The following is a 27,968-nucleotide window of genomic DNA, read 5'->3' as shown; positions in this document are numbered from 1 at the left end:
TATTTATAAGCCATTTTTAATTACTCGGCAGGAATGAATGAAAGAACTAGAAAATGGAAAATGACACAGGGTTTTGCATTAAGTTACAGCTCACGGAGAACAAGGGAGTGATCGCCGTGCTTTCAAGTCTAGATGATTTTGCTGTATAATTATGCCCTGCTGGTTTATCGACAATCTAATAAAATTAAACTGCAAACTATTTTGCAACGGGGATCTCTCGAAAGGCTCCAGGCAGCACAGAGAAATAGCAGATGTCTCCCCGCAGGGAGCAGCAGGTAGAGACGACAGGTAAGTCACGGGGCAGAAAACTCACTGAAAAGATGAATTCAGGGCCATAAAGGTTGAGAGAGACGGGCCAGAGCTCGGAAGCTCACTCAGACGCGGACCCGAGAGGAGGGTGCTCACGTTCACCCTCGGCACCCGCCCGAGGATGCTGCAGCGTGATCCAGCACCGCCGCACCCGCACGCCCGGCTCCCCGCTGCAGCCGCCCGCCGTGCTGCCGGAAAACGATGGCACGGCAACGCTCCGCCGGCTCATTTGAGCTCTCAAAGGGCGAGGAGTTAAGATAGACAAATGTGAAGGCAGCCGGTGCAATGAGAGCCCCGAGGGGAGGCAGGACGGTGGGGACAGGGCAGCCCGGGGACCAGGGTGTTCCCCGGCGGGGGGCAAACTCTGGAAAGGTGCAGCTGAGCAAGGAAATTGCAGGAGGCAAAACCAGCATTCGGTGTGCTCCCTAATCTGGGAGAAACAGGAACCATGAAGCTTCAGAGCGGGACTGCAAATAAAAGGGAGCTGTCTGTGTCTTGGTCAGCAACCGGCGGGCTGCTGAGCCATAAGGTGGTTGGGATTTCCTCAAGCTGCTTCCCAAGCGTCAGCCTCCAAAGCGATCCTCGCACCCGTGGCCAGAATTTGTTGCAGGTGCCGCTCGCCCAAGGGCCATCCTGCCAGCAAGTCTTCTTCTGGGAAGGGCCACTAGCGTGGTACTTCAAAATAAATGCAGACATGGCGGTTCTTCAGGGATTTCAGTTTGGCGATGCTGTGACACCAAGATGAGGACAGTGACAGTTGCAGAAGCCAGCTCGAGCAAGGTCGGGATGGTGGGTTTCCTCCAGATATGGGACCCCTGCCCTGGTTTCCTCCAGATACGGGACCCCTGCCCTAACAGGAAAGACATCCCTTCGGAAAAACTCTGCCAGCATCAAACCAGCGTGTTTTGTGAATTGATCCCAGGGCCAAAGTGCTGGAGTAGGCACGTGAAGTGTTGGTAAGCGTCAAAGCGTCCCTGGAGCTGCGTCCCTGGGGACGCACAGCCCAGCGACAAACAAAACATGGTACAGGGTACATGGCGTCACAGGAATTCAGGGATCAGAAAACGGGCAAAACGCATATAAAATTCCAGTTTACATGAGACTGATGAATAATTAATCAGTAACAAATAAAAGAAAAAAAAACCAACATGTGGAAGAAACTCAACCTGATTTCTAAAAAACCCGTCTCAGCTGACAAAGAGGAGCAGCACATTCCCACCAGGCATGAGACCAGCCCACAAAGGCTTGTCCCGACCATTAAGGCACAAGGATGGGAAATCTCTTACAGATGACGGTGGTTTACTCAACAGCTTGAACACATTCCTTGTCTCATTATTCAGCAGCGAAGCTGGAGGTCAACCTGTCTCAGACGAGCCGACGTGTTGCAGAGGCAGAAGGAGCAAAGTTCTCCGCGAGCCGCCGCGGCCGGCTGGGAGAGCACGCTGGTGGGAAACCACAGTTCAAGGCTTGCTGTCCTTACACGGTTCCTGGTGGCATGTCTAACTGCATGGGTTTATCGATCAGTTATAAATAAATGCATGGTTCTAACTGAGGAGTGTCATTTAAAGCTTGCCCGTTCCCCAAAGTAAAGAGTCGCTACTGTGACTCCTTGTTGAATGAGTTTTCCTACCAGACTGGAGGGTGAACGAGATTAATGCCAATAAATCCAAGAGGAATCCCGTTATCCCCTCCCGGGAGAGGCAATGGCCACCATGGTTGCTCCTCTGGCTTCCTCCAAGCCCCCTCCTCTGCCCACCTGAACCGACTCCGGACGGGATTCATCCCTGTCTCAGCCGCTACCAGATACTGCGAGAGCAGAGAAACATCAGCATCCGAATTAGATGTTGGGAAGTTAAGAGGTAATTGAGTATCTTTAAAGGTTTTTAAGCCACAGGCCATATGTTTTACAGGCTGGGAAAGGCCGGAGGTACCCAGACGTCCTTGGCACACGCACGCCACGTCGAGCTCATCCCGCTGAGCTGCCGCCCCAGAGAGCCGAGCCTCTGCCGCGACCGCCTGAAAAGCTGCAAATAGCCAGGCGAACGCTGACTTTGGAAGTGTATACGCACGCGCGTGGTATGCTCGCCTGCCTTTAGAGCAGTCGTCTGGACAAGATCGCGAGATCTGCTTGCCGCATCTTTGGGGAACAAACGTGCGAGCGCAGGAGGCTCTGCGAACAGGAAAGAGAGAGGCTGCGATGCCGCAGGGTTAGCTAAAATGTGTTTTATCTGCAATTCCCGGGAGAAAGCACAAGGCAGAGCAGGCTGACAGCAGAACTCCAAGGGCTGAGAGCTCCGCTCCAAAACCACCACAAGGCAGTAACATTCAATCGTGTTTAACGGTACCTGCTCTAAGAGTAGGGGGGGGTTCCTCTCCGCCTGCCCTGATGGTGCAAAGCGATCTGCCCAGGCTCCGGGCACCCCAAAACCGCACGAGGCCATGCCAACCCTTCCGTCCCTCCCACCCTTTCCAGTGGCGTGGCTCTAAACCATCTGAGATGACCCTGAAGACACACAAGCTGTTCTCCCGGCTCACGGCAGTGTCACGAAGCGCGCGAGGGATTTTCTGGCAACTCGGCTGGTTTTCACTTTGCCGTGTCCAACCTGAACTCCGCACTTTCTAATTCTTAGCTCTTAGGCTGGAATAATTAAAATATCCCTGGTTTATCGTTTCCTTTTCTTTACTAATACATTCTCTCAAACATAAGTCCACACTAATGAAGGCTTTTTTGCATAACGATTTCCTTCGTTTTTTCAAAAGTCATTGAACATCTATGCACAAATGCTGAGCAATGACCCAAACAGAACGCCACAGGCAGTATTTCCAGGGTAAAAAAGCCGGGGTTTTTTCCTCACGTTGCCAAAACCCATGTTTCTGGTTGATGGCAGCCGAGCCAGGAGAGGTGCCGTGCTCCGGCTGGTGGTGTAAATGCGCGGACATCCCATCCTTGCTTAGCCCCAGCGGATGACGGGGTGAGGAAGGAGCCATCCCCCCTTCCCAGGCCACGCTGCGTCCAGGGGTTTGCGACGGGTAGAAATGTCTGACCTGACAAAATCAAATTCCTTCAGCCGCTACGGCACACGAAGAGGCTACATCACACCGTGATGGAAATGTGTATTACACGCACGCCTTAGCGTGGGCGTGGGTTTCTTTGCAATTCAGGCTGTAAGAAATCTGGGCGAAGCAACAGAAGGAAGACCAAGCGGTGGGGCAATTGTTCACCTTAAGCAAGAGCCAATTTATGAGGCTGCTGCTTCCTTGCAGACTTAAAAGACTCAAAACCCAGAGACTGCCCTAAGAAGAAAGCTTTGCACAGGTAATTATTTCCCCTTTCTCGGTTTCACTAGCCCAAATGGAGGGCTGCAGGGATGTATCTACAACACCCGTATGTAGGCTATACATTAACACTTGCAGCCAGACACTACCAGCACCACCGTTACAAACCTCACTTTTCCTTTCCTTATTCTTCCTTGAGTTTCTGTTCCCATAAAAGTTAATATTAGATTGCCTGAGAAAGAACGGAGTGTTCATTTATCGGGGCAAGATGATTTTCAAGCTGATCTGCATTAATTTTGAAAGTCAGATTTTTTTGTTGTTGTTGTTATTCCTGTTTCTTTCCAGGAAAAACTGAAGTCATATGAGCCCAAACCCTGCCTTGCCTGGTTTTGATCACTTGGCATACCGAAAACCAAACTCCTCAAAGTAAATATTTCCTATGAAGATCATTAAGGGTGCGACCAACATGTAAGGAACAGCAACAGGAAAATACCGCTTTAAACCTAATACCGCATCATGCTGCATTCATTAGTTACTTGACATTGTAGCTGGAACAGGAAAAAATAAAAAGGCACGGAGCAGAGGGATATTTCAGTGTGCTAAATGCTTCTGAGTCAGTACAATTACCCCCCAAACTGCAACGGTTCCCCACATGTCAAGCAAAGGCAGCAGCTCCTGCTGTGGGCGCATTCACTGATGCCCTTTCAGGTGGGTCTGAGAGCTCGCGCTCAGCTCCTAACCACGCCGGGAGCTGTCACCAGGGAGATATCCCACACGGGTACCCAGGACACGATCTGGGAGACGATGCCTTGCTCTCTGCATCACGAAGGAGAGTTAATAATTTTACCAGGATAAACCCAGCAGGCAGGACAGCCACAGCCAGGAGGTCCCAGGGGCGGATGGGCAGGCGGGAGCACCCTGCCCGGGACGTGCTCCTGGGAGCTCGCCAGCTCCTGCATGCTAAAAAACAGCCTCGCTTTATATTTAGAAAAAAAAAAAAAATAGATGACTCACTCCTGCACAGTGCTGGAGGAAGGAAGATAAGGCACCGGTCCTCCTTCCTCCCCGGCCGCCCAACAGAAAGCCCGTGCTTTATCTGGCGAAGGCAGAGCTGCCCAGCTCCGGCTCTCCGGTGAGGGGGCACGGCGGCGGGGACGGGGTTTGTCGGAAATAATGCAGCGGTTTAGCAGCAGAGAGAGTGGCCAAATGGCCCTGGATGTCAGCGAGGCGATGCTCGGGCTGCAGTGCTTCACTGCCTGCTTACCCCTTCCCGCTTGCAAACCAGCTTTTTGATGAGAATATCTGCCAACTGATCAAAATTCCTTCACAGGCGTAATAATAATAATTTTGCCATGCTTTGCGCCATTGATGCAATTCTAAATGAAGGACACAATGAGGCCAGAGAAGAGGCAACAGCCAAAGCTGAGTGCCAAATCCTACATTTTTGCAAGGGATTGTTCACAGGACTGCACTCCAGCACAACCATCTCAGCCACAAATATCCAGGAGGTCAGGACAGTCGGGATATTTCCTGTCACAGCTCTGTCTACTGCTCTAGGCTTTCGAGGGTATTAAATCAAATTTATCCTGTGCGTGAGCACGCAGCCCCCTTCATCGGCACCGATTATGGGCGTTGGTTGGGAAAGAAGAACCGGTGGAAATGAAGGAAGGGCAAATATTGATTTCACAGTAAGTGAATTTGCTTTACTTTGCCACCAGATGGAGCCTTGAGATTAAACCATTTGTTTGCAGTTCGAGTGTCATTTAACAAAATTAATCCACATTTAAAAATGCATGTTGAATTTTCTGAGATGATTATCCGTGTTTTTTTAATGAATCATATTTTTCATCATCTCTTATTAGTCAGATATGAGGAAACTCTGAAGACTCTGCCCAAATAGGTGCCACTGGCATAACTCGGTAGAGGAAGACGTTGAACAATGCCACTTTTCTTCTTCAGTAAGAAATCACACTCTAATACCATGCGATATTCCAGGAGGGGACGAGGTGGTAGAAGAAAGAGCATTTTGTGGAAAAGAATGAAGGATAAAAGGAAGACATTTGGAAGGCAGAAGGCTTTTTTTCTTTTTTTCCTCATTCACCTTGTGGTTTGATTTTACTTCTGCAAAATCCCATAGTTACATATCCCACAGTTATTTCTGAAGAACGATAGCAAATTATCAATGCAAGCCTTTTACTGAGTTTTCAGCACTGGATTTCAGCAGCAGAACGTAGACGAGCCAGCCGCCCCAGCAGCATTTCCTTCCTGACCTCTGCAACAGGGCTCTTCCCCAAAATACAAAGCCCACATGTAGAAATTTCTTTTCTCTTTTGATTTCACTTCCCTTCAGGCTGGAGGGATAGAACTTTTTGTTTTGTCAATGCTTTTCTGGCCGGTTGTTTTCTTTTTTCTAGTTGACATTCTTGTGGAAAACTTGGGAAAAGAAGTAAGGTCTGGGTTTTTATTTTCTCTGAGGGCATTTCAGCGCTTGAAAAGCCCCTGAAAGTGGGTTTTACAGGAAAAAAACCCCAACCTTCTCTATTTGGGCGTCATTCCTGAGAGCAATAGTCACTGTTCCCACCCCTGCAGGGACTTGGGCCGGCAAGGAGAAGAGTTGGAGGAGAAAGAGCCAAATTTTGAATCCAAGTCAGAGCTCAGCAGAAGGCAGGGGCCGATAAGGCTCGCTGTGCTCTCTGCCGGCTTCTTCGTGTTTGGGACTGACAAGGAAACGTCTAAATTGGGTGAGGGGAAGGCAGACTGGCAAACGTTGTCGAGTGGATAATAAGGTGATGAAGAGCCGGGGCTTGCCGGGCGGACTGTGAGAGCTTTGTGGGGACTGTCCTCCTCAGTGAGGTGTGCAGGATCAGGGCAGGGCTGCCCACGGTCTCACAAAGCTGATCCACTGGACCCCAGGCAGCGGCAGCAGACACTATTGAAGTGTCTGTGGACCTCTTGTCATCCTCACACCTCTCGCTGGTCTCCTATCTCCTCCTGTGCGTGGATCCCAAAGGAACGGGATGGATCAACAGTCTCCCTCTTGAATTCCACCCTTAGCATCACTTTAGGTCTAGAGCAGAGCAGCAAAAGCCTGAACCCCAGCCGCTTGCTTCGGTCTGAGTGGACAGAATGAGGTGCCGGATCAGCGCATCCATCGCCACGGTCAGCCCGGTGCTGGGTTCCACCGCTCCAGACGTCCCCGTGCTCCGCAGCTCAGGCTGCCGACATCCCTTCAGCAGAACTGTTGGGTCACCGCTGCCCGTCGCCCTGTGGAGGAGCGGGCAGATTTACCCGCCCGGTTTTTCCTACGGAATACACCAGGGCTCCCTGCCCGTCCCAAGCCGGCAGCACAAGCTCAGCAGCGTGGTTACACTGCCAGAGGCCGGGAAGCGGAGGCAGGATCAGGCAGGCTTCCAGCCACCGCCCCTGCCCTGCAGCAAGTCCAGGCGTTGGGCAATCCCTTTCCCCTGGGAACTCCACCCTCAGAGAGGCCTTTGTCTTCTGTAGATAAAAAGCCAACGCCCTTTTGTGTGGTTTCTTGGATCTTTTTGCAAAAATGTAGGATTTGGCGCTCAGTTTTGGCTGTTGCCTCTTTTCTGGCCTCACTGTGTCCTTCATTTAGAATTGCATCAACGGTGCAGAGCACGGCAAAATTGTTAGTACTGCTACTGCGAAGGATTTTTAATCAGTTATCAGACATTCTGATTAAAAAGCTCCTTTTCACAAAAAACCAAAACGAACACCAGTTGTAAATAATGATTCAGTTGCGCCTGCACCCAACCCATCGTTTTCTGTGTGGTGTTGTATTCCGCAAGCAGTGATTACGTTCAGTAAGACCGTAAGATCTTACGCATTGTAAATAGGCTTCGCGGTCAGTACGCACGTAAATAATCTCTTTGCCTTTATCTGTTCTCTAATTGCAAATTGAAAATTGCAATTCCTCAGCAAGACAGGGACCGAAGGAGACGGCGATGCGCTCGAGCACGCCGAGGATCCTCCCTGAGCATAGACAGGGCTCCGACACTGCCCTCGGTCCGGTGGCTGCAATAACTTGCACAAAGGATCGGAACGGATATCTGAAGGGTAGAATATTTTCAAAGAGCGCTGGATTTTACATTACAGCAACGCTTCCTTCCCCTTTCCCTCTTCCCCCCCTGCACCGCTCTCCATCTCGTGCCACCGGCTCTTCTTCCCTCCCCAGCACTTCCCCAGCCCCTCCCGCCTTGCCGCTCGGACTGCTTAAAACACGGTGAGCAACTTTATTACGAAAACCAACAATCTGCACAATATCTTTAGTGGAGGGACCGCTTCCAATGCCTGCATGATGGAAACCAGGACTGAGGCTGCACCTTATCCTCTTAGGACAGTAATTGAACAGAAACTGGCCTCAGTTAATATTAATTTTCAATAAGTCTTGAAATGAACCAGACACAGGTCTGCTAATTAAGGCGAAAAAAGCAGCTCATCCAAGAAATTGAAGCAGTGCTCTCAGCAAGCAATTCCAAAGACATATCTATTTGTTATAGCCTGCGTATTTATTATCCCCAGGAGGTTATACAGGATATAAGTGGAAGAATTTCTAATGCTGCCATTAATTTCAGTGGCATCTTTTCATATCAGCAAACACCATCCAACTCTGGCGAATGAAAGCAGCTGAATTTCAGGAGAGTGGCGACGCACGTCTGCCACAGGGTTAAACTGGAATTCGAGCTGGCATCATCTCCAGGCCTCCAGCAGATGACACAGAGTAAGGGGGGCACGGCAGGGGAGACCATGTCCTTCACTAATGGGAACATTCACTTGGGAAGAAATAGAAGAAAATAACCTAGAAATAAGGCCACCGTTCCCCTGACAGCCCCGTGGGAAACTCAGGTAGTGCTGAGACTGAACTGATTTTCCTGCCGAGCATGACAGGCATGTGGACATCACTTCACATGGCAGCAAGAGCAGCAGGCTGCGAACAGTGGAACCAGTTCTAATCTCTTTGGAAAATATCAGAAAGCCCAAAGGAAGGGTCTGTAAGAGTCTCTAGCCCTTCGGGCAAATGGTCCCATGTGAATTCCCAACGCACAGATTTTGAGATAATCGTTGCATGAAGCTGGGACATAATTTGGTTCCTAGTTTATCCCGGCATTACCAAAACATGAAATGTTGCACCATAACTGTCGAGAACTGTACTTCTCTGTGACGCAATCCTTAGAGAACTGGAAGTAAACACACTGCTACCTCCATGTGGTTCTTCCTTTAGGGCAAAATGGTTGACACTAGAAAGAGCTACTAAAATTTGCAGAAGAATTGAAATTTGTTTACTCGGACGGAAGGGTCACATTCCTGGAAACCCTTCATCCCGCAGCTCAGCGGCATGGCAGAGGAACAGCCAAGAGTCAGAACTAGGGCAGCGGGAACCTCCTCCGCACCACTGGAGTTGAGACCTGAAGGTACGAAAGGAATGGAAATGGTGTCAAGGAGCAGAGCTCACACATCTCAACACGTGACTTTGGGTGTAAATATTCCAACCAATCCATAATATGGTCAATTTATTTTTTCTTTTTTTAATACTACTTATATGAACCAGAAACTCAGAACATTTGCCTTGCTTGTTAGCCTGAAGAAGAGGAGCCCAAAGGGTGACCGAAGAGCTGCCCCCAACTACGTGAAGGGCAGTTACAGGAATGTCAGAACCAAACTCCTGTCAGCAGCGCCAGGAGATGGAAACAAGGTGCGATGGCCACAAATTGGGGCTTGGGAGACACAGGTTGGACATCAGGGGAAAAAAAGATCAGTAGGAAGATAGTGAAGTCCTGGGCTCGGTTACCCAGGGAGGTTGAGGAGTCTCCATCCTTGGTGAGATTTCAATATATCCTGCATTGCTTTCCTTAAAAAGACTCTTTCTGAACTGGGGGAGCTTCGAACAAAAGTGCAATAGAAGAAAACTACCATTTTTTAGGGATTTTAATTTCTTTAATAATTGTTTCTTTAATAACTTCTAGGGATTTAAATTTCTTAATTCCACTCCTTCAAAATGCAAATGGTATTCGCTCTGCTGTCTGCTGTGGAGCCAACACACTCAAAAATAGCATCGCATGGGGTCCCATCAAAGACTTCTAACATCACCAGGTATCTCCTCAATGCGAGGTGATTTCTTAGAAGAAGAAAATAAAGTACCACAAGTTAATTCCCATATCACGATGTGGTATCTATCATGAACAGAAAACACCTCCTGCAGTAAAACCCATAGTCTGCAAAAATGCTGTAGACAGTAGATTTCCTTTCCCTTGAAATCAAAAGCCGTCTTCTCAAAACCAATACATAAAAAAACCCCAAACCCCAGTTTTGTTAGGGTCTGTTTCGACAACATAATATTTCATATATGGATTAAACTTAGTTTCTGTAAGTATGTGCTTGTGTCTGTACGAGCGCGCGCGCATGGGACCATGTTTCTTCCTCTGCGCTGTAAAGAGGAAACTCGTGTGCGTGCGTGTGTGTGTGTGTGCACGATCACAGGCTTCTTCCTCTCTGCATCGCAAAGAGGAAACGCAAGCTGGGCTCGACAGCCTGCGCCTTACAGAACCGGCTTTCATCTGCACCCAGGAGCAGCCACCGCAACTTTGTTGAGGCTTTGCCTCTCGGAGTTGCCAGTCCCTTTGCTCACAGATAAATACGGAAACAGGATACCACCATCACCCGTTCTGCTCCTTAACAGAAAATCTGCACCCCTTTGCGCAACTTCTCCAGCAACCTGCAGAAAAAAAAAAAAGGCGACAAATCTCTTTAACTGACAATATTTGTACTCCAAGCTGCTGTTAGGACAGGTGTTCTGCGGTATTTCTATTTTTGACAGTATAGGCTTCACACAAGATGAAAAGGGACACCTGTACTCTAAAAAAAAATGCGCATAGGAGCAATAAGGGTGCAGGCAGGTTCATTTTCTGTAAGTGCTTCTTTTTCAAAAATTCATATTATTTCACTAGGTAAAAGAAAGCAAAAGGGCAGTGCAGCTGGATGCAAAACCTGGCGATGCGTTCTTACTCAAAGGCAAGTACGAGGTTGATTTTTGTTAGCATTAATGGACTGGAGCTCGTAGGTAAGGTCATATAATAAATTATTTATTTTTTCTAAAGTTCTTATAAATTAGTTATATTGTTATGATATCTAAAATATATTCTTGCTTTTATTTAGATAGAAAACTGATAGAAAATAGGGTGTTATTTGCAGGAAAGGAGTCTCTATAATTGTATTATAACTTTTTTACTAACCAGATACTATCAGTTCCACTTCTGATGTACCTCTGCATGATTAACAAAACTCTGGTAAAGCCCTTGAAAGATTCACCTGTGATTTTTCACCCCAGCTCCAAAACCCTGAGTAGCCTCTTAGTGCAGTGCTCCGACTCGGTGCCTAATTACTTCGCCCTGTAAATAAGAAACCTCTGCTGCTGGAATATTGTCTAGCTATAAATCCTTTATTAACGTCATATTAACAGATAGAGCTACTCTAATACGCAAGTGGTGTGCATGCAACACACACACGGACGTAAACAATCCGACCAACCCAGAGCTCTTGTTTCCTTGGCTTTTTTTGGAACTGCGTCTTCACTGGAAGCCTTAATTGACGTTAAACTGATGCTGTGCCTACAGAGCAATCGTTTACGTAGTTTAGGAGTACCTATAGTCTCTATAGGTGCTATTTTCATCATGCCAGAAAAGAGCCGCCCCTGCGTGCGCAGCAACACGTTGCGAAGTAAACCCACGCATAACGAGTCGAACAAGCTACACCAGTCAGCGCAGAGTTTTGACAGCACGTTAGGGATCTCTGCCAACGCAGCTCTCTTCGTCCGGGAACATCTTCACGCGGCTGCAGCATCCGTACAGCTCTGGCTGAGCTGCGTCTGAAGGCAAGCTCGTGCCGAGTTCAGCAGAATTTGGGACAGCATAGCCAAACTAGATGTGCCCCTGTCCACGCTCGTCATTAAACCAAGTTTAAACGACGACCGTGGTGACAGGCATGGTCAACACCGGGTTGTTTTCCTGCTGTTGAGAAGAGGGCGGCCGTTGCAGCAATGCCTGCTGAGTCCGGGGTGTAGGTGTGGGCTCTGCCCCAGAGATTAGGACCCAGAGAAAATGCCAGGGATGGAGGGGTGGGGTTAACCCCCGCGCTTTCCCATTTAGGGTGTCTGACAAGTGACAGCCCCTCATCAGCCTGTGGTTCTCGCGGGGACGGGGGTCCTCACCTACAGCAGCCCCAGGCGGGAGAACTCGCAGCATGGTGCCGCCGAGCAGCGGAACCGTCTGAGCCTCAGCCGGCCCAACGCTGCCAGAGGGAGAATCGCTGGGGCGTGCCGTCCCCGAGGGCGGTTTTGGGGGAAAGTGTGCCTGAAAGGGAAAAGGGGGAACCCGGGATGACACCCCTCAATGCCAAGGTAAACAATCTCTGTCCAAAAATGTGTATTTTGTCAGTACAGCAGCAGATAGTTTGAGCTTTGAGTGTTTATTGTGTTTCCTCTAACAGTAGTGTTTAGCGATGCTTTTTCAGACCTGCCAAGGCTCTGGGTTCCTAAAATATCTCTGGTGTAATTCCGCTTGCCTCACTGCAGTTACCCCGGAGGCGAATTTGGCCCTTAAATCGTTTGGGGTTGCTGATCGCTCTGGGCGTGCTGCTTGCTCGGCAGATTTTCTGGAGGACTGGAATTTCTTGTGGAATTCTGTTCTGTGTGGGCAGCGAGTCCCCTTCAGCATCGGCCCAGGCACAGCCGGCAGAGGATGCGCTCCTGACATCGTTGCTTAATCGGCCATCTCCTCTTCGTCTCTGTCTCCTTCAGGCTCGCTTTTCTGCTCAGCACTTCCACAGCTCGTCGCTGCAGAGAAAAAGGACTCATGACTTTCCCCTGAATGTAAATAGGCTATTTTTCATTTAAATAATATTCCTGTCATAGTATTTTGTAACAATCAGTAGGAGTGAGTAATGGACGCTTTCCTTGCCACAGATATTAATCTAATACTGCTGCAGTGAAGAAAAGCACGCCAGGCAGTGAGGGAAGTCAGTGGAGCAAACACAGCAACTGCTGGCCAGAACGAGAGATCCTCAGTCAAGGGACCAAATTCATCCCAACCCACAAAGGTTTTATTGGCAGCTCTCAGCACGACACTTTCGTAGTCTGAAATAGAGAGAGATTCCTTATAAACAGCTTTATAAACAACGGTGAGGTAGAAATGCAAAAGAGGTCCCGGGGGGACTGACTGGAGGAGGGAGACGGTGAACATCAGAGCTAGAGAGCGAGGGAAAACGCGACGGAGGAGGAATTCTTAGCGAGAGAGTCGGAAAAGGACTGGAGGCAAAAAGTAGAACTTCAGACATCTGGATAAACATAAGACGTCAAACTTGGAAGAGGTCTCCTTTTGTAAAGGAGAAAGTTTGTAGTTTCTCTTTCATCGCTAACAGTCCTACCTGACGTACTCATTGTTTACCTTTTGCTGTCCTCCTTTCAGTAATTATATTACTCATAAAAGAATTCAATTGATATAGTCTATATTTAAAACTATTATTAATTACATGTATTAACGATTGTTTCTTGACACGTGCTACCTCGAATCTGGGCTGGGGCTCACCCCTGCACTGCTCCGTGCACGTGTAACGCCCCGCGTAGGGGACAGCCCTGGTTGCCTGCGAACCTCTGACACGCGCAGTGAGAGCACGAAGCTCACGCTACGCGAGCACGCGTTTCGGTCCTTAACGACATACATTCGGGGCTAACAAAAAACGTAACCACGTGCTTAACATCAAGCTGCGAGTGGCCCCTGAAATGTAAAGTGTGCGCTTATATGTCTCGCCAGGCTGTAGCCCTCCTGATCAGAGTTTTGCTTGCACTAGAACAATATACGCAACTGAAGATTTTGCACTTACGCAGCACCTTCTACCTCAAAATCTGAGAATACTTTACAAACTAGGACAGATATATTTTCATATTGTTCCCAAAAGGTAAGGAAGTATTCTCCTGGCATATACAAGAGGAGGAGACAGAATAAAGGAGAACATAGTTTCAAGTTTGAGTGTTGTAAAAAGTACATTAGACTAGTTAAAAAATTCCTACGCAGTAAAAATTAGTTTTAGTGCTATGCAGGATTGCTCAAAAAGATGCTTCAAGCGGCATTATCTGCCGAACCAGTGACTGGTCCAATAAACGATACCACCTCGCCTTATGAATCTTGTTCTTTAATATTCTTAGGATGTCTGGGCTACTCACATCATCACTTGTGATGTGTCGGTGTTTAATGTCACTTTTAAGAAATACAGTTCACTGCTCTCTGTGAGTAAGCTTGGAGGTAACAGAACCACAGCCGCTATGGCACGCCAGTTCACCCTTCTTTGGGCCAAATTCCTCCGGGCTCTAAGGCAATCTAGTCCGTATATTCCTTAAATTTTTAAGCAGTGTACCTTTAACTTTACAAACACCAGAAGGATTAAAAGGATAAGGGGATAATCTCTTGCCTTTCAAGGCGCTAAAGATGATCTCAGAATAAATACCAGTAAATTAAACCAAGGGTATTTTAGTAGAAAGAATAATCAGAAATATTATGGAATTCAGAAGAATAAGTGATATTCCTTGTTTAGATGTCTTGGGGCTGCCAGGCCTAAACTGCAGCCTAAGAAATCTGAAGGAAAACTGGGCCAGTAGGAAGAGGCCGATGCAAAAGCATTTTACAGGTGACGTGGTGGAGTCACTCATAGAGATTTGAACATGTTAAGATTAATGATTGTCACAGATGCTACTAACAGAAATGCACCAAAAAAAAAAAAATCACAGCAAATCTTATGAGAGCTCCAGTTTTGCAAATTCAACGAGTGCAGATAAACATCAAAAAAACTTTCGTTTTTTTAAAATTTTTTTAGAGCACAGTATTTCAAGGCGTGTCCATCCCTTGCAACAGATCACAGAACATAAGACAGTGAGCAAGCCTTGATGTATGGATAAATAGCAAGTCTGGATAAATAGCAAGGGTCTATTTCGGTTTTATTTCTCAAGCAAAGGTGTTGGGTAATTGGAAGATGAAGTGATTTTTTTTAAGCACAAAGTAATTATACTATGAGAGTATGGCTTAACTTATTCCTAACTTGCTAAAGCTAGGAAGTATGAAAATTAATTTTTCGCTGGTTCCTTGGTAAAATGAGGTAAAAGTGTTTTCTGTTACTAGACAAAGTCAGGTTAAATAGACACGAAAGACTTTGTTCTTCTCTGACTGAAGTCAAAGTCAAAATTCTTATTAACATGAAAGGGAGTAATATCAAACCTATGATCTTGAAAGGAAGTAGCAGCGGTATTGCATCTGTAGAATAACAGGAACATGCTTTGAGTGCTGGAATACACGCTGCATTTTGTTTACACTGAGAAGAATTACTTATTCCAATATTTGCATAGTGTTCAGTTCTGTTTAATTACAGCTGTCTGTGAGGAAGAGTTCAATGGTGTAGACACCAGATTCAAACCAGATTTCTTTCTAGAGCCGTAAAGTCAAATTCCAGGGCGACGGACACAGACTTTCATCCATATGAAGGAGAAGATGGTTTCAGATAGTCTAACACATGAAGCTTTTTTTAATTCTCCCTCTTTGGAGACATTAAATGAATGGTGATGCCTGCTCCGTCTGCTGGGCTGTTAAAGATCCCTTAGGCTGTATTTCACAAGAGAAGGGAGGTAGCTTGGCTAAAAATATCCCCATCCCTGTGCCATGCTGAATGTGGCCCAGGCGCTTCCTCTTCACCAGCGACGCGCTCCCAGCGTCAAATACGGAGTACGAGCAGCGTGTATGGTTGTCTGCACGAATAGCACACAAAGCTATAAGGGAAGAGAGTGCCAGATGTGGAGGCAGGCTCCGGAAACGTGCCGTGCCGCCGGCTCCCGCCGTCCCTCGCCGCCTCGGCCTCCCCACACCGCAGTCAGCCTCCCCCAGACTTCAGGCTGGTTTTAGGATGCAGACTGTTTAATGGAGGAGTTTGCTCCCTGCCCTTGCCTGTGAAGCTCCCTGTCCAGCCATGGAGCTGCATAACCCCCCAAAGGGGCAGAGACGTGGTGTTTCTAGAAAGCTCCACGAGAACGAAGGCTGCTCCGGCCAGGCCTGCGTGAGGGGCCGGCATGGCGGGCTCGGCCTCGGCAGCGTGGGCAGGCGGTGGCAGCGTTCTGTGGCCGATCACACAGCCGACGGCTCAAAGGGCCCGGTCATCTCCGGCAGGCTGCCATCCCACACACAGACACGAAGAGAGAAGGGAGTTTCGGTCACCCTCAAGGAGTTTATGGCACGTCTCTGCCCACATTTCTAATTCATCGTCACTTTCTGAGGGGAAGTAGGAAGTTTGTAGGGCTGAGAAGGGACAGCGGCAGCCTGCCAACGTTGTGCTCAACTTCCCAGCCCCGGGAGCGCCCCTGGGTTTGCCGTTCCCCGGGCTCGGTGCGGCGGGGCCGCTCCCGCCCCCTCCCCCGCTCCCGCTTCCGCGGCCGCAGCCGCCCCCGCGGGGACGAGCCGGTGTGAGGCGCCCGGCCTGCAGGGGGCGCGCCTCTCTCCCTCACCGGGGGGCGGTGCTTGGCGACGGTCCGCCCCGCGCGGGGCGTGGCCATCTCAGCCAGCCCCGCCCCGCCGCCCGGAGGCTCTTCAGCGAGGAGGCGGTGGTGCGCAGTAGCGGCGTCATGGTGAAGATCGCCTTTAACTCTCCCTTCGCCCAGAAGGACGAGCCGAAGAAGGAGGCGGCCGAGGCGCTGGTGGCCGATAAGGTGCGGGGAGCGGGGTCTCCGCGCCGCCGGGTCGCGGCGGGAGGAGCGGGGCCGAGAGGGGGTGGGGGGGCAGGAGGAGGTGGGAGCCGCCGCCATCTTCTCGCAGCGGCTGCGGGCCGGGGGAGGGCAGCCGCCAGCCCGCGGAGCCTCCGGCGGTCACCCCACCGCTCCCTTCGGCCCTCCCGGCGCTGGGGCAGCCTTTCGGCGTGGGGGCGGCCGCTCTGCGGTCTGCTCCGGGCGGTGAGGGGGGCGCCGCTCCCCTCAGGGCCGCCGCCGTCGCCGTGAGGGGCTGCCGGGCGCCCGCCGGGCGGTGCGGGTCTGAGAGGGCTCGAGCGCGCCGCGCGGCCGCAGCGGTTTGCGGTTCCCTCACCACAGCCGTTTTCCCAGCCCGGCTGCCGCTCGGGAGGCCCCGGGCGGTGCCGAGCAGCGAGGCTGCCGTGACATACCCGGGGCAGCTTCGGGCCCGCACGCAGCGGGCAGGCCTGGCTGTTTATCTCGCAGCTGGGCCTGTGCCAGGGCCGCGTTTCCTGACGGGGTTTTAAACCTCGGGAGCTCGCAGGCGTGTGAGTCCTGCGCGCTGGCGAGCTCCGGGGCTCGGCTCCGTCCCGGTGCCGCCGCCGGCCCGGGGAAGGGCGCCGGGCAAATGCAAGGTGGAAGCCCGGTCCCCCTCCAGGAAAGAGCTGGTTTGCGTCTTCCGAGCAAACAAAGTGGGTTAGGGCTCGTCCTCTGCTCGCTGCTGCTCTGACACCCTCGTAGGCAGCGAGTTGGAGAGCGGCGCTGTGGTGAGGTGCCTGGCCTTCTGGTATGTCTCGCTTAAATTAAGAAACCTGCCATAAAGGGTTTTAAATAGAAACCCAGGGAAGTGCTCTGTGGTTGGCTTTTCCTTCCTAACGAGTTGCCGTGTCTCTGTCTTGAATTGAACTTTCCAAATCTGTGAGAGACTTTATTTTGAAGATGTCTTGCTTGGCCACTGATGTTTTCAGTCAGATGAAGATGATCAGCGTCTAGGTAAATAAATCAGTAGCTCTGGAGGAGGAATATGGGATGGGCTGAGTTTATTTGTAATCAGGGAGTAAGAAGACTTAAGAACAAACCCTCCAAAAAACCACCAAAATCTGTGGACTTGGACTCTAGTGTCTTCCCCTAAGCTGTAAACAGCTTTCCTTTCAGCCTGCAGAGCCTCTGCCTGTCCTGAAATAGCCTCCCTTTAAAAGGGGAAGGGATGCAGAGTGGTGTTATTGCTCAGTCACCTGTAGGAGTTGTGTGTGCAGCGTTAATACAGTAGCACTGAATTACTAGTTCAAGAGGAGAGGGGGAAGGTAGGGAAACAGTGTAGGTGGAGGACTAATTTAAATTTTGAAAATGTCATTATTCTGGCTAGTTTCTCATAGGACAAACTCCTCAGCTACTCCTAAGGCAATTTGTTATACATATTTTTACTGGTCCTTTACCATGCAAGTTCTGAGCATAATAGTTCTAATATACACTTACACCCTTTCTTCTCTTCTCAATTTAGAAGCTACTCGTGCTGTTTTGTTGTATCTGTCACAATATTCTCTGTTTGCGCATGTGTACATGGGGTTTTAACAGCTCTTCACTGAGACTTCAGGGCTTCAAGTTGCACATAGACATCAAGTTCACAACTTTACTCCAAGACAAACTTGTTCTAGTGCTTGTTAATGTCTCCTTTTGCTGGAATATTTGTGCAGAGCAAACAAGCTTAATGGCTAATATTGGCTGAAGCAGCACAATAAAAGTCCCCTAGAATATGTGCACAAAACACTTGAGCTTGCAGAATACTCTCCCTGCAGATTCTTTGGAGCTGTGTCAACAGTGTCTTTTGAGCTAGCCGCAGATGTTAACACAAGTGATTTTTCTCCTCTGTTACTCCTCGTTTGCTTTGCTTGTTACTGCACAGCTTAGAACCATATTTTCTTTGCAGGTTTTTTATGACTTATTATTTTTGAGCAGAGGCTTTGTAACCTACTGGAGCGAAGTCTTGGTATTGTGTTCTCTTACCAACTCTTTCTTCTCAGATTCAGGCTGCCTACATTGCTTCTTAGTATGATAAATACCTTTGCTTTGTTTGAAATACATGTAGTGTGCAAGTGTAGCTAATTACATGTCGACATCATCCAAGCACTAGGGTTGGCTGTGGTACCAAAACCTGCTGCAGACTGTTGTGTTCAAGTAATGATAGGCTAGATGAGTAAGTTACTGAAAGGTGTAGATGAAGGTGGTGGAATATGAAGAGAACAGAATTAGTCTTGATCTTAAGAGCTAGTTAACTCTGAAAGGTGGTTTTCATGTAATGGCATATAAATGGGGCATAATTCTGACTGGAAACTAGGTCTGGGTTTGGTTTTTGGGGTGTTTTTATTGTTTTTTTTTTTTTTACAAATGCTTAACTAGCCAACTGTAGTGGCTTATGTTTTGCTGAACCAACATTTTTCTCTTTGGAGGATGCAAGAGTGGAATGTAGGAGTATTGACTTTCACAAAACAGCTTGGTTTTTTGTTTCAGTACTTGCATAGCTGATGTGTTCGACTTTTTACACTGCTGTATCTTGCTGAGCATGGAAATATGTGCAGCCTTTGCAGTAATACTGGGGCTTGTAGTGTTCACAGGTCACTTAAATATATTGCTCTCTATGGGAGTTCAGATAGTGAGACCCAGATGAAAAAAGGCTGTGGAAGCTGCTGTGCTAACTAGCTACTGACTCTAGGAACAACATGAAAGAAAGATTGTTTGCTGTGAGATCCAACTTTTCTTCCTGACCAGCACAAAGAGCAGGTCTTGAAAGTGAGCCGCTAAATATTGGAGTTGTGAATTATTAAAGGGCCATATTTGACCAAATATATAGATTATCTAAACATTTGGAGTTTGTTTAGTTTTGGTTTTGTGTTGTGGTTTGTTTTTTTTTTTTTTTTTAGTTTGGGTTTTAGTGTTTTGTTTTTTTGGTTTGGTGGTTGTTTGTTTGTTTTTTTGTTTTTTTTTGAAAGACCCAAACCCAGTGTGTGTTTGGCCAAAGGGAATGTCTCTTCTGATTATTTAGTATTTGACAGTACTTTTGTTGTTCTCTCAACTTAGCTTGTGTGAGCGCTTCACCTGGAAGTCTAGCAAGGCGTTGAAAGACCTCCTGAGTGTTACATTTGCCACTCAGACACTACCACTAACTTTGTGGTCAGTATTACACAACTCATCAACATGTTATGCCATGGGACTTGGGTGGAAGAAAGTATTTTGAGGCTGCAAGGTAGGATGTGCTACAGGGACTTGTTTTATTTGGTGTAATTTGAAGTGGAATGTAAGCTGACGAGTGGCTCTTTTTCATAGTGGACTTCACTTGTGCATATTACAAGTTCAAAAACCTGAGTCTTTGACTCAAGTGTCAGATGTTCCCCAGCTGATAGACAAAGTTGCATCTCAGCTTCTTCTGTTAGTCTAGCTTTGTAAGGAAAAGTAATGTTATCTTATTCTGTGTGATAGCAAGAGGAGGATAGGAAACTAGCTGTTGGGAAGAGGCCTGAAAACACTGTGTACCTTAAAATGACCTTACTCTACAAATCTTGCTTTCCTTGTGCTATATTGTGGATGCAGCACTGTATCTTTTGTTACAGTTATTTAAATTTCTTACACCTCAAATAGTTTCTGGGTAAAGATTTGTCTAGAAAGCATCCTCTGACTAAGAAGCTACCTCCTTTCAGTGCTGTTCGAAAACTGATCTTGATATCACGCAGTAGTATTTCATGTAAGTGTTTTCTTACTATATGATGCTTGACTTAACAACTCTCGCTGCGCACTTAGAAGAAGTAGAAGATGGTAGGTCAAAGTGAAGCAGTAGGTAACAACTTTAAATTCTGAGTGGCTATGCGTTCTAAGTTCTCATCCCTTTTTATTTAAAGGATCCAGAAGTTGCCACACACGGAGGTGAAAACTCATCTGGAAGATGTCTGTTGACTCTGCTGGGTCTAGCGTTCATCTTGGCAGGAGTTGTTGTTGGTGGAGCCTGCATCTACAAGTACTTCATGCCTAAGGTAATGTGAAAGTTCTTTTTTCTTTAAGCATCCCTGAATTAGAAAAAGTGTAACTATAAATGAATTATCACTATAATAGAAAACCTTCAATAACTGGGACATGAAGGCTGCTATGCCCCTTATAAAAGCTGCTGGTGTGACAGACCTGCACTTTATCATAGCGTGTTAGAAATACAGTTTTAAAGCACCATTTGCTGTAAAAATAATTAGCCTTGCTCTTACTTTTAGCATAAGGTGTACCGTGGTGAAATGTGCTACTTTGAAAATGAAAATCGTGATCGTGCAGTAGAACCTTATTTCCTCCCTATTGCTGAAGAAGCTGACATTCGAGAAGATGATAACATAGCCATCATTGACGTGCCTGTTCCAAAGTTCTCGGACAGTGATCCAGCAGCGATTGTTCATGACTTTGATAGGGTGAGTATATGTGAAGCGATAAGAAATTGCTCGTCTTGTTGCTCACTGGGAAACTGTGGAGCAGATGGTGATTGTAACAGCTTCAAGGTTTCCATTCTTGAGACATTTAAAGCTTACTGTCGATGCGAGCTTCCCTTTGGGGATGGGTTTAAGTGTTGGAAATCTGACTCTTAACTCTGTAATAGTAGACTTAACACTCCTCCTCCCTTGCAGAAGTTACAAGAGTGTTGGAGTCACGGTGGGTATGAACTCCTCTAACTGGATTGTTTCTCAGAACAATGCATCTTGGTGCTATGCATCTTTAAATTCTGTTGCCCGTAAGATGTCTGGAAGTGACACTTGCTATTTGGTTAAGAATCTTATGTAAATAAGGGTAGGATTGAAATGTGAGGTAAGAAACAGGGAAACTGAGGATTTGGTCTAAGATTCTGCCAGGCTGTGTTACAGCAAAATGTGGAATTCCAAACAAGCATGTGCCTTGGATAAGTGTGTTTAAAAATCACTTCAGGTGGCTGAAACCTAGAACTTGAAAATGTTGTGTTAGTTGCATATAGTTTCTCTACAGCAAAGATGAGAGGATGGTTTTAATTTGACTTTTTTATTAAAGTTGCATTGATAGTACTAAGTTATCCTTAACTGTGAAAGCTCTTGTAGGTTGGTTGTAAATCAAACCTTGGCAATACGGATACGATGATGGTGAAGACACTAGAACTGACCTCTGTACATGCTGCCTTTAACAGTAGCACGGAATGCTGCACAGCCAAGCTGTGCTGCCTGTTTTTGCAGCTTTTATTCTATTTACTTTATTCTTGACAGAATCTTGGCTATAACTTCAAGGATTTGGGCAACTTAAGAACTTCAGTTGATTCTGGTTAAGTGCTATGTGAATTCATAATAAAATGAGTAGCTATGTTGATAATTTTAGTTTCTGCAGTTCTTGCACTCAGTGGTAATGCTGATGTGACTTTCTAGAGACTAATACCTTTTTCTGAAGAACCATTTACAGGCAACGATTGCTTATCAGCAGTTGCATACCTCTTGTTTGTGCTATGCTTAATTGGACTTCCTCAGTTAGGAGGGCTTGCTCCCAAATACTTTCTCTGCATTAATACAAACTGTAGTCATTTAGAATTATGATAGAAACAGCTTTTATAGTTGACTCTCACTTCTGTACAGAAGTTCTGCTGTAAACCATAGCTATAACCAATTGTTAGCTAAACTTCTTATACTAGACAGTTCCTGAATGCATTGCTTTGGTACTAGCTGGGCATGATCTCCAGATTTTTGAGTTTTCTTCTTAGTCCTTGTAGAACTGTGTTCTAATAATCAAATGCCATGCTTAATTGAAAACTTGTTTTCAAAATAGCTTTTGACGGCGTATCTTGACTTGCAACTGGGTAACTGCTATGTGATTCCACTGAACACATCCATAGTTATGCCGCCGAGAAACTTGATGGATCTCTTCGCAAAGCTGGCGGTACGTGGAAACTTTACTATTAAGTTATGCTGACAAGATAGCTTTTGATAAGAATGCTGGGTGTTGCTCCTGAACTACAGTCTCTTGCTAGAACAGTCCTCTTGCCATCAAAGTACATAATCCCCCCGGCTCAGTCACTGTGCTGAAGTTAAGGCCAGCTGTCAGTGTATATTATGTTGAGTAGATTCATGCTTAATGCTCTTATTAATACCTAGCTTTATGAAAGCTGAAAGCAACCAGCAAATAAGGTTAAATTTTGCTATTATAAAGGAATTTGATAAAGCTCCAAATATCATTGAAAGCCTAAACCTGAAAGTTACTACCGGAAAGCTCACTTGCCCCATGAGAGCTTTAATGAAAAGAACAATGTGAACTTGTTCTTCTGTTTTACTGGCGCTGTAGTTGTTAGTTCACCGCATGCATTTTGACTCTTCAGTGACTAAAACTGGTATTTTTCCAAGATGACTTATGGGTCAAGTTGATAGAGCTTGCTGCTACTTCCAAATTAAATGTGATACTGAGCTATCGTGTGTCAAATGTACTTTTCAAAAAAGTCATTGACTCCTCTATACCTAGTGTTAGAGGCCACCTGATCTAGCTTAAAGTTTGTCTTCATTAAGCCAAAAAAATATAGTGAAACAAGCTAAGTGTGTCTCCCTGCCTCCATTTTTAGGAGTTAGTCACAAGGGGTAGGAAGTCATTTCAATAGCAGTCTTGTGGTAAAGCCTTAACTTTTGTAGGTCACGCTGCTTTTTTTTATTTGAAATATATTGCCTCAAACATGGAAACTTTCATAATAATTTGTTTCTCCTCTTTTAACTACAAACTTTCTGTCGCATACAAAGAAACTTGAACAGGTTCTACTTGTTTGCTTCATGTGAGGCAAGCAATGTTAAGCTTAACTGTGCTTTGTTTCGATGTAACTGCAACTGTTTGAAAGAGCCTTTGTCAGTTTTTAACTTCTCTGGTATGCAGCTGTTTGAGACTAGCATATCTTAGTATTAAAAAGAAGGAATGCTGAAATCTACTGCTTGAAGCCCTTCCAAAGCAGAGAGTAAAATGTAGTGATGTTTGCCCATTGTTAGCAGAATACTATAACTCAAGGGGTTTTTTTCTCTTTTAGACTGGCTCTTACTTGCCTCAGACCTACTTAGTCCGTGAAGAAATGGTGGTTACAGAGGAGATAGATAACGTGTCTGATTTGGGTATCTTCATCTACCAACTCTGTGTTGGAAAAGAGACGTTCAGACTTCAGCGCAGAGACCAGATAACGGGTAAGTTCCCTTCAGTGAAAAAATACACTATTGTTCAAGTAGGGAAAGGGTAAATACTTAAACCTTTGGAGTTTTTGGACTGGGAAATCTGTGAGTGTTCAACGTGAGCTGAGACTACCCATAAAACTGGTATTTTCCCTGACTTACAAGCATGCACCTGAAATTTCATTCCAACATGGTGAGAGAGAGTTTCAGTTAAAGAATTGGAGGTTACATGCCAGAACCAAATTTGGATTTAGCCTATTTCTGTTCCATCTTTTGGTTGAAATTGTAAGTTAGTTTAGCCCCAAAATTCATATAATCTATCTGATAATGTGAGTCTCTGTAGGTGCAGCTTAAACTGTTGCTGTCTAAGACTGGGTTACAGGAACACTAAGTAAAAGCATTATCTTCTGGTTCACTTGCTCTGAAGAAAAAAAAAATTGAACAATTAGCATCAGACATCCCAGACTTACTCTCTAAAAGAGGCATAACACTTCATAGGCAATAAACAGAGCTCAGAAGCTCCTATCTCCTCGTGCCACCCCCTGCCATTCCATGAAAATGATTGAATTTGAGGTGTCAGTGGTTTGACGTACTGGAAGGAGGCCTGGAGTACAGGAATCTGATGCTATAAGTTTCAGTTTGCTGTTAGGTCTCAGAGCATTTCATAGTTTGCTGCTCTCACCAAACACATAGCAAACTAATTCTTTGTCAGTTACAGCCTTTCAGAATGCAAATGTTTGGTTTGTCAAAACACTCTGCTCTGGTTTTCCTGCCAAGCTCTTAGGCAAGAGTTTCCTCAGCCCAGTTACAGCTTGCAACATCAGGAGTCACATCTGCTATTTGCTAGAGACTGCATCCTGTTACTAGATGGAAGGCTCTGTATGCGGGAGCATAAAACTGGTCCTGAGTAACAGTGTAGGGCACATGAAGAAACAGTAAATGTTGCTTTTATGGGAGGGAGAGGCATGTGTCTCTTAGCTATTGTGAAGATGCTTTTGTGAACAAGTCTAAATTGACTGCTGCAGTGACCAAAAGACTGTAGTCTGCAGACAATACTGCAAAGAGCGTTTATGATATTTCCTTAAATCATCTTGCTATGGCATGTTGTTGACATCTTTGCTGCATAGTAAGAGACTTCTACAGAATACTTGCACAAAAGGATTCTAGCAAATGAAAAATACTTCTTGGTACAGTTACAGTTTCTGTAACTAACCTTGTCTGCCCTTGGAGAGGGGGGTGGGAAATGTAGTCAAATGGAAGATGGCTGCTCAGGAGAAAACTGTTCAGCGACAAGGCTTGTCTTGCCTTCCAGATCAAATTTCTAGCATGCCTTTCTTCTGTGTACAGGCCATGCGCACGCAAATAATTAGACTAAAATGGATAAACTCCTGTAACTTCTGCGGAGAAGTCTTCTCATTTAGCTGGTGCTGCATAACTTCTCAGATCTTGTAGAGTTCATGGGTTCATCAGTTAAATCAAACTGACCTCAGGTTTTGCAGCAGTTCCCTGGAGTTGTAGCTGAAGGCACGTGAGAAACAGGGCAGGTTATCCTGACCGTTCAATTATGTACCCACTTAGATAGCTGCTGGAAACTTCTTAGCTTGTATGGCATTTAGATTGAGATGAATTGAAGGACAGACTATGTTTTTAAGTGCTTATAAACTAAAGCAGTGCCCTGCTGGGTTTGGTTTAAGCGCTAGTGCTGCTAGCTTCAATGGATAGCTTCTCTTGCTTATTCTGACTGATTCTCTGCTTATTAAACACGCTATAAAGCTTTCTTTTCTAATTGTTGTATATTAAGAGCTTTAGTTGAGCAGCTTCTTTGGCAGTACTACTGTGTTCTTGTCTCCTAGTAAAGATTCACAGCTGATAAAGGTAAACTGCCTGGGTCCAATCCAATGTTGGCATGGCCCAAAATAGAGAAAATCACTTTAATAGTGTTAGGAAAAACTTCAGTAAGATCATCAGCTGAGTGGCAAATCCTCACAGGGCTCTCTTCAAGGTGAAGACCGCTCTGTAGAAGCGTGCTCTGTGTTGTTATATCCTGGGTGCAGGGAAGTGCTGCTAAAGAGCTAGGGGTTTTTTTCTGCACCCTTTTCTGAGGTTTTTCAACTCTTTCCCTGTAACTTCAATCTGCTTTGCTTTTCTTTGTGGTTAGGAGAGGCTATGAGAAACTTTGCCATAAATGATCTGTTTAGTGTTGTCTCTTCTGTCACTAAAATGGTGGTGGGATACTAGATTAAAAGTGCTTGCTTGCCTTGTCCCTGTGTTGTATGTGAGCCCCTGTTCTGTTGTTACCATTCTGAAAATGAGGGAGGCTTTCTGATCGGATAGAAACTGATGTCAAGCTCTGGTGGGAATTCATGGCTGTAGAAACACTGTGTACTGAATGATTGTACCTTGCTGCTGTTCATAATGATACAAAACCTGTAAATACTTGCTACTGGGTTATAGCTCTGCTTTACTTAGGCTCTCATCTTCTCTCATCCCCAGGTCTGCAGAAACGTTCAGTGGAGAACTGTCATTCAATCAGACACTTTGAAAACTCTTTCGTTGTTGAAACAAAGATCTGTCAGCAGTGAAGGGTGTTGGATGGAAGGTGACTAGTTCACACCTTCATTGAGAAGTCTGAGCATTAGACTTTGACTTCTTAAATTAAAACGTGCAGTGATAATCAAAAGCCTTATGCATTTTCTGTGTATTGCTTGTATTTCAAAGACAGAGTCACCATTTCACTTTCTTTGATCCTTGATATAACTTTTTAGTTGTCTCATGTAAAACTTAAATTTGAGTGTGTGTTTTTTAGAAGGTTAATATCAGTTTATCCGTTGAATGTGGTTTGATTTAGTGTAATCTGGTAATGGCAGAAAAAAATATATAAACTGTTAACCAATTCCTTGGCTGGAACCAATTCTGTTCACCTTAACTTTCACAGAATGATTACTATTAATAATCTGTGGTTTGCACATCTTGTGTAGTTCTGTAGAATAGCTCTGCACTCCGTATCCTGGCTAAAAAACCTTCTGATGCATATCATTAAAGGTTTATTTTAACTACCATGTGTGAAGCATGTAAAATCCAACCTCAGTGATCATAAACCTCTAACACTACCCTCTTTCTTTTTGTGCAATTACTGTATTGAATTAGTATGTATATTTGGAACCTTCTCTGAGCTTACATTTAATTCTTCTACCTTTGGTTCTGTGGTATTTAGTTAGATACAGATAGAGTTGCTCTTAAAGCTTGTCAGTATTTTTGGTTATGAATTGATTTATCCTGTAACTTCCTACTTCAAGAATCTGTTCTGGTGTAGCTCACTTGTGAATGTGACTGTAGTTGTAAACTTAAACTACTCTGGCTTATATAAACTTTTTAGATCAACTTTTTATGAGCAAGTAGCATTACTACTGCGGTCAGAGCATTGTTCGGGGTTTTTTTGAAAGCCGCAGTATAAAGATAAGAGTTAGTATTCTGCAGTTGAAGAACTTGAGAGTTTTATTAAGGGGCTTTATATTGGCATAAATTCTGCAACCCTATAATAAATGTTTCTCTAAAACTTTGGTGTTTGTGTGACTTCATGGTGCTCAGAGGCAAGAGCACAGTGCACTGGGACATGGCCCGTGTCGGGGGAGTGATGGTTATGGACCTGGGGCAGCATGCAGTGCTCTTACCTCTTTTACCCTATCTCTCTTTCAGCTTGTGAAGCAGAATTTCCTCTTCCTGTTGCTGTGGAAATGCTTTGTGGTGCAAAACAACCGTGGGGAACGGGGAGGAAGAAACATCTTGCTTCAGACTTGATCCCTCTGTGGGCAATTCTCAGTGATCAGTGCTGTAAGCCGAGTCTGTGGAGCAGGGTTCTGGTGCGTGGGCCGTAGCTGTCAGTTGTGGTATAGGAAGGAAGGCTGCAGTCTGTAGTTCAGCTGTTTTGAATATTGGTGGGATGAGGCTGGTGATGAAAGGTATGCTTGTCTTTGTGTATTTATGACAGTGTTGATGAGAAGTCTTTAGCATATCATAATACACCAAGACAGCGGAGGGTTAATGACCAGCTGCTTGTAACGCCTTTCAGCATTCATCTTTGCTGCACTATGAGAGCCATGCGGTGAGATTTCTGTGACTGGTTGTTCAGAGCTAAAGCGTGTATTGAAGCCCTTCTGGCTTTCCTGGAAAGGAACTCGGATTATACAGCTGGGAGTAAAACAGTAAGTAGGCTTTCTGCACTAAGTAGTGGGGAGTGAGAAGTGATGATAGGAGTAGCTGCTCTCAGTCACTGTTCACGAAACTGCAGGGGAAAGGAGTAGAGCCCAGCTCCTGGGCAGCAGGGAGCTGTCCTGGAAAACAATACAGCTCTTCTCCTGAGGTATATGGCGATGCGATGCAGAGGACATGCCCCAAAACAAGCGGTTTCGTCTGCTTGGTTCTAAAATAGTAAGTGT

General features: G+C 46.0%; 1 protein-coding gene across 1 annotated transcript; it reads left to right on the top strand.

Annotated features, from left to right (window-relative positions):
• The first annotated feature begins 15,958 nt into the window (after window positions 1–15,958).
• Window positions 15,959–27,088, top strand: ITM2A (integral membrane protein 2A). The gene is made up of 6 exons (XM_054839389.1): window positions 15,959–16,342; window positions 20,248–20,379; window positions 20,608–20,796; window positions 22,163–22,273; window positions 23,397–23,547; window positions 26,026–27,088. The coding sequence occupies exons 1-6, from the start codon at window positions 16,259–16,261 to the stop codon at window positions 26,112–26,114; spliced, it is 756 nt and encodes a 251-aa protein (XP_054695364.1). The 5' UTR covers window positions 15,959–16,258; the 3' UTR covers window positions 26,115–27,088.
• Window positions 27,089–27,968: the final 880 nt, after the last annotated feature.

This window comes from Grus americana, chromosome 12 (assembly GCF_028858705.1).
Source record: "Grus americana isolate bGruAme1 chromosome 12, bGruAme1.mat, whole genome shotgun sequence".
In the NCBI taxonomy this organism is placed as follows: Eukaryota; Metazoa; Chordata; class Aves; order Gruiformes; family Gruidae; genus Grus; species Grus americana.
Note: the sequence above shows the minus strand (reverse complement) of the source record. Positions and strands in the feature narration are given on the sequence as shown.

Coding starts and splice junctions, on each gene's coding strand:
- ITM2A (XM_054839389.1), top strand. CDS start 16,259: ATGGTGAAGATCGCCTTTAACTCTCCCTTCGCCCAGAAGGACGAGCCG. Junction 22,274..23,396: donor ATCTCTTCGCAAAGCTGGCG/GTACGTGGAAAC, acceptor TTTCTCTTTTAG/ACTGGCTCTTACTTGCCTCA. Junction 23,548..26,025: donor GCGCAGAGACCAGATAACGG/GTAAGTTCCCTT, acceptor TCTCATCCCCAG/GTCTGCAGAAACGTTCAGTG.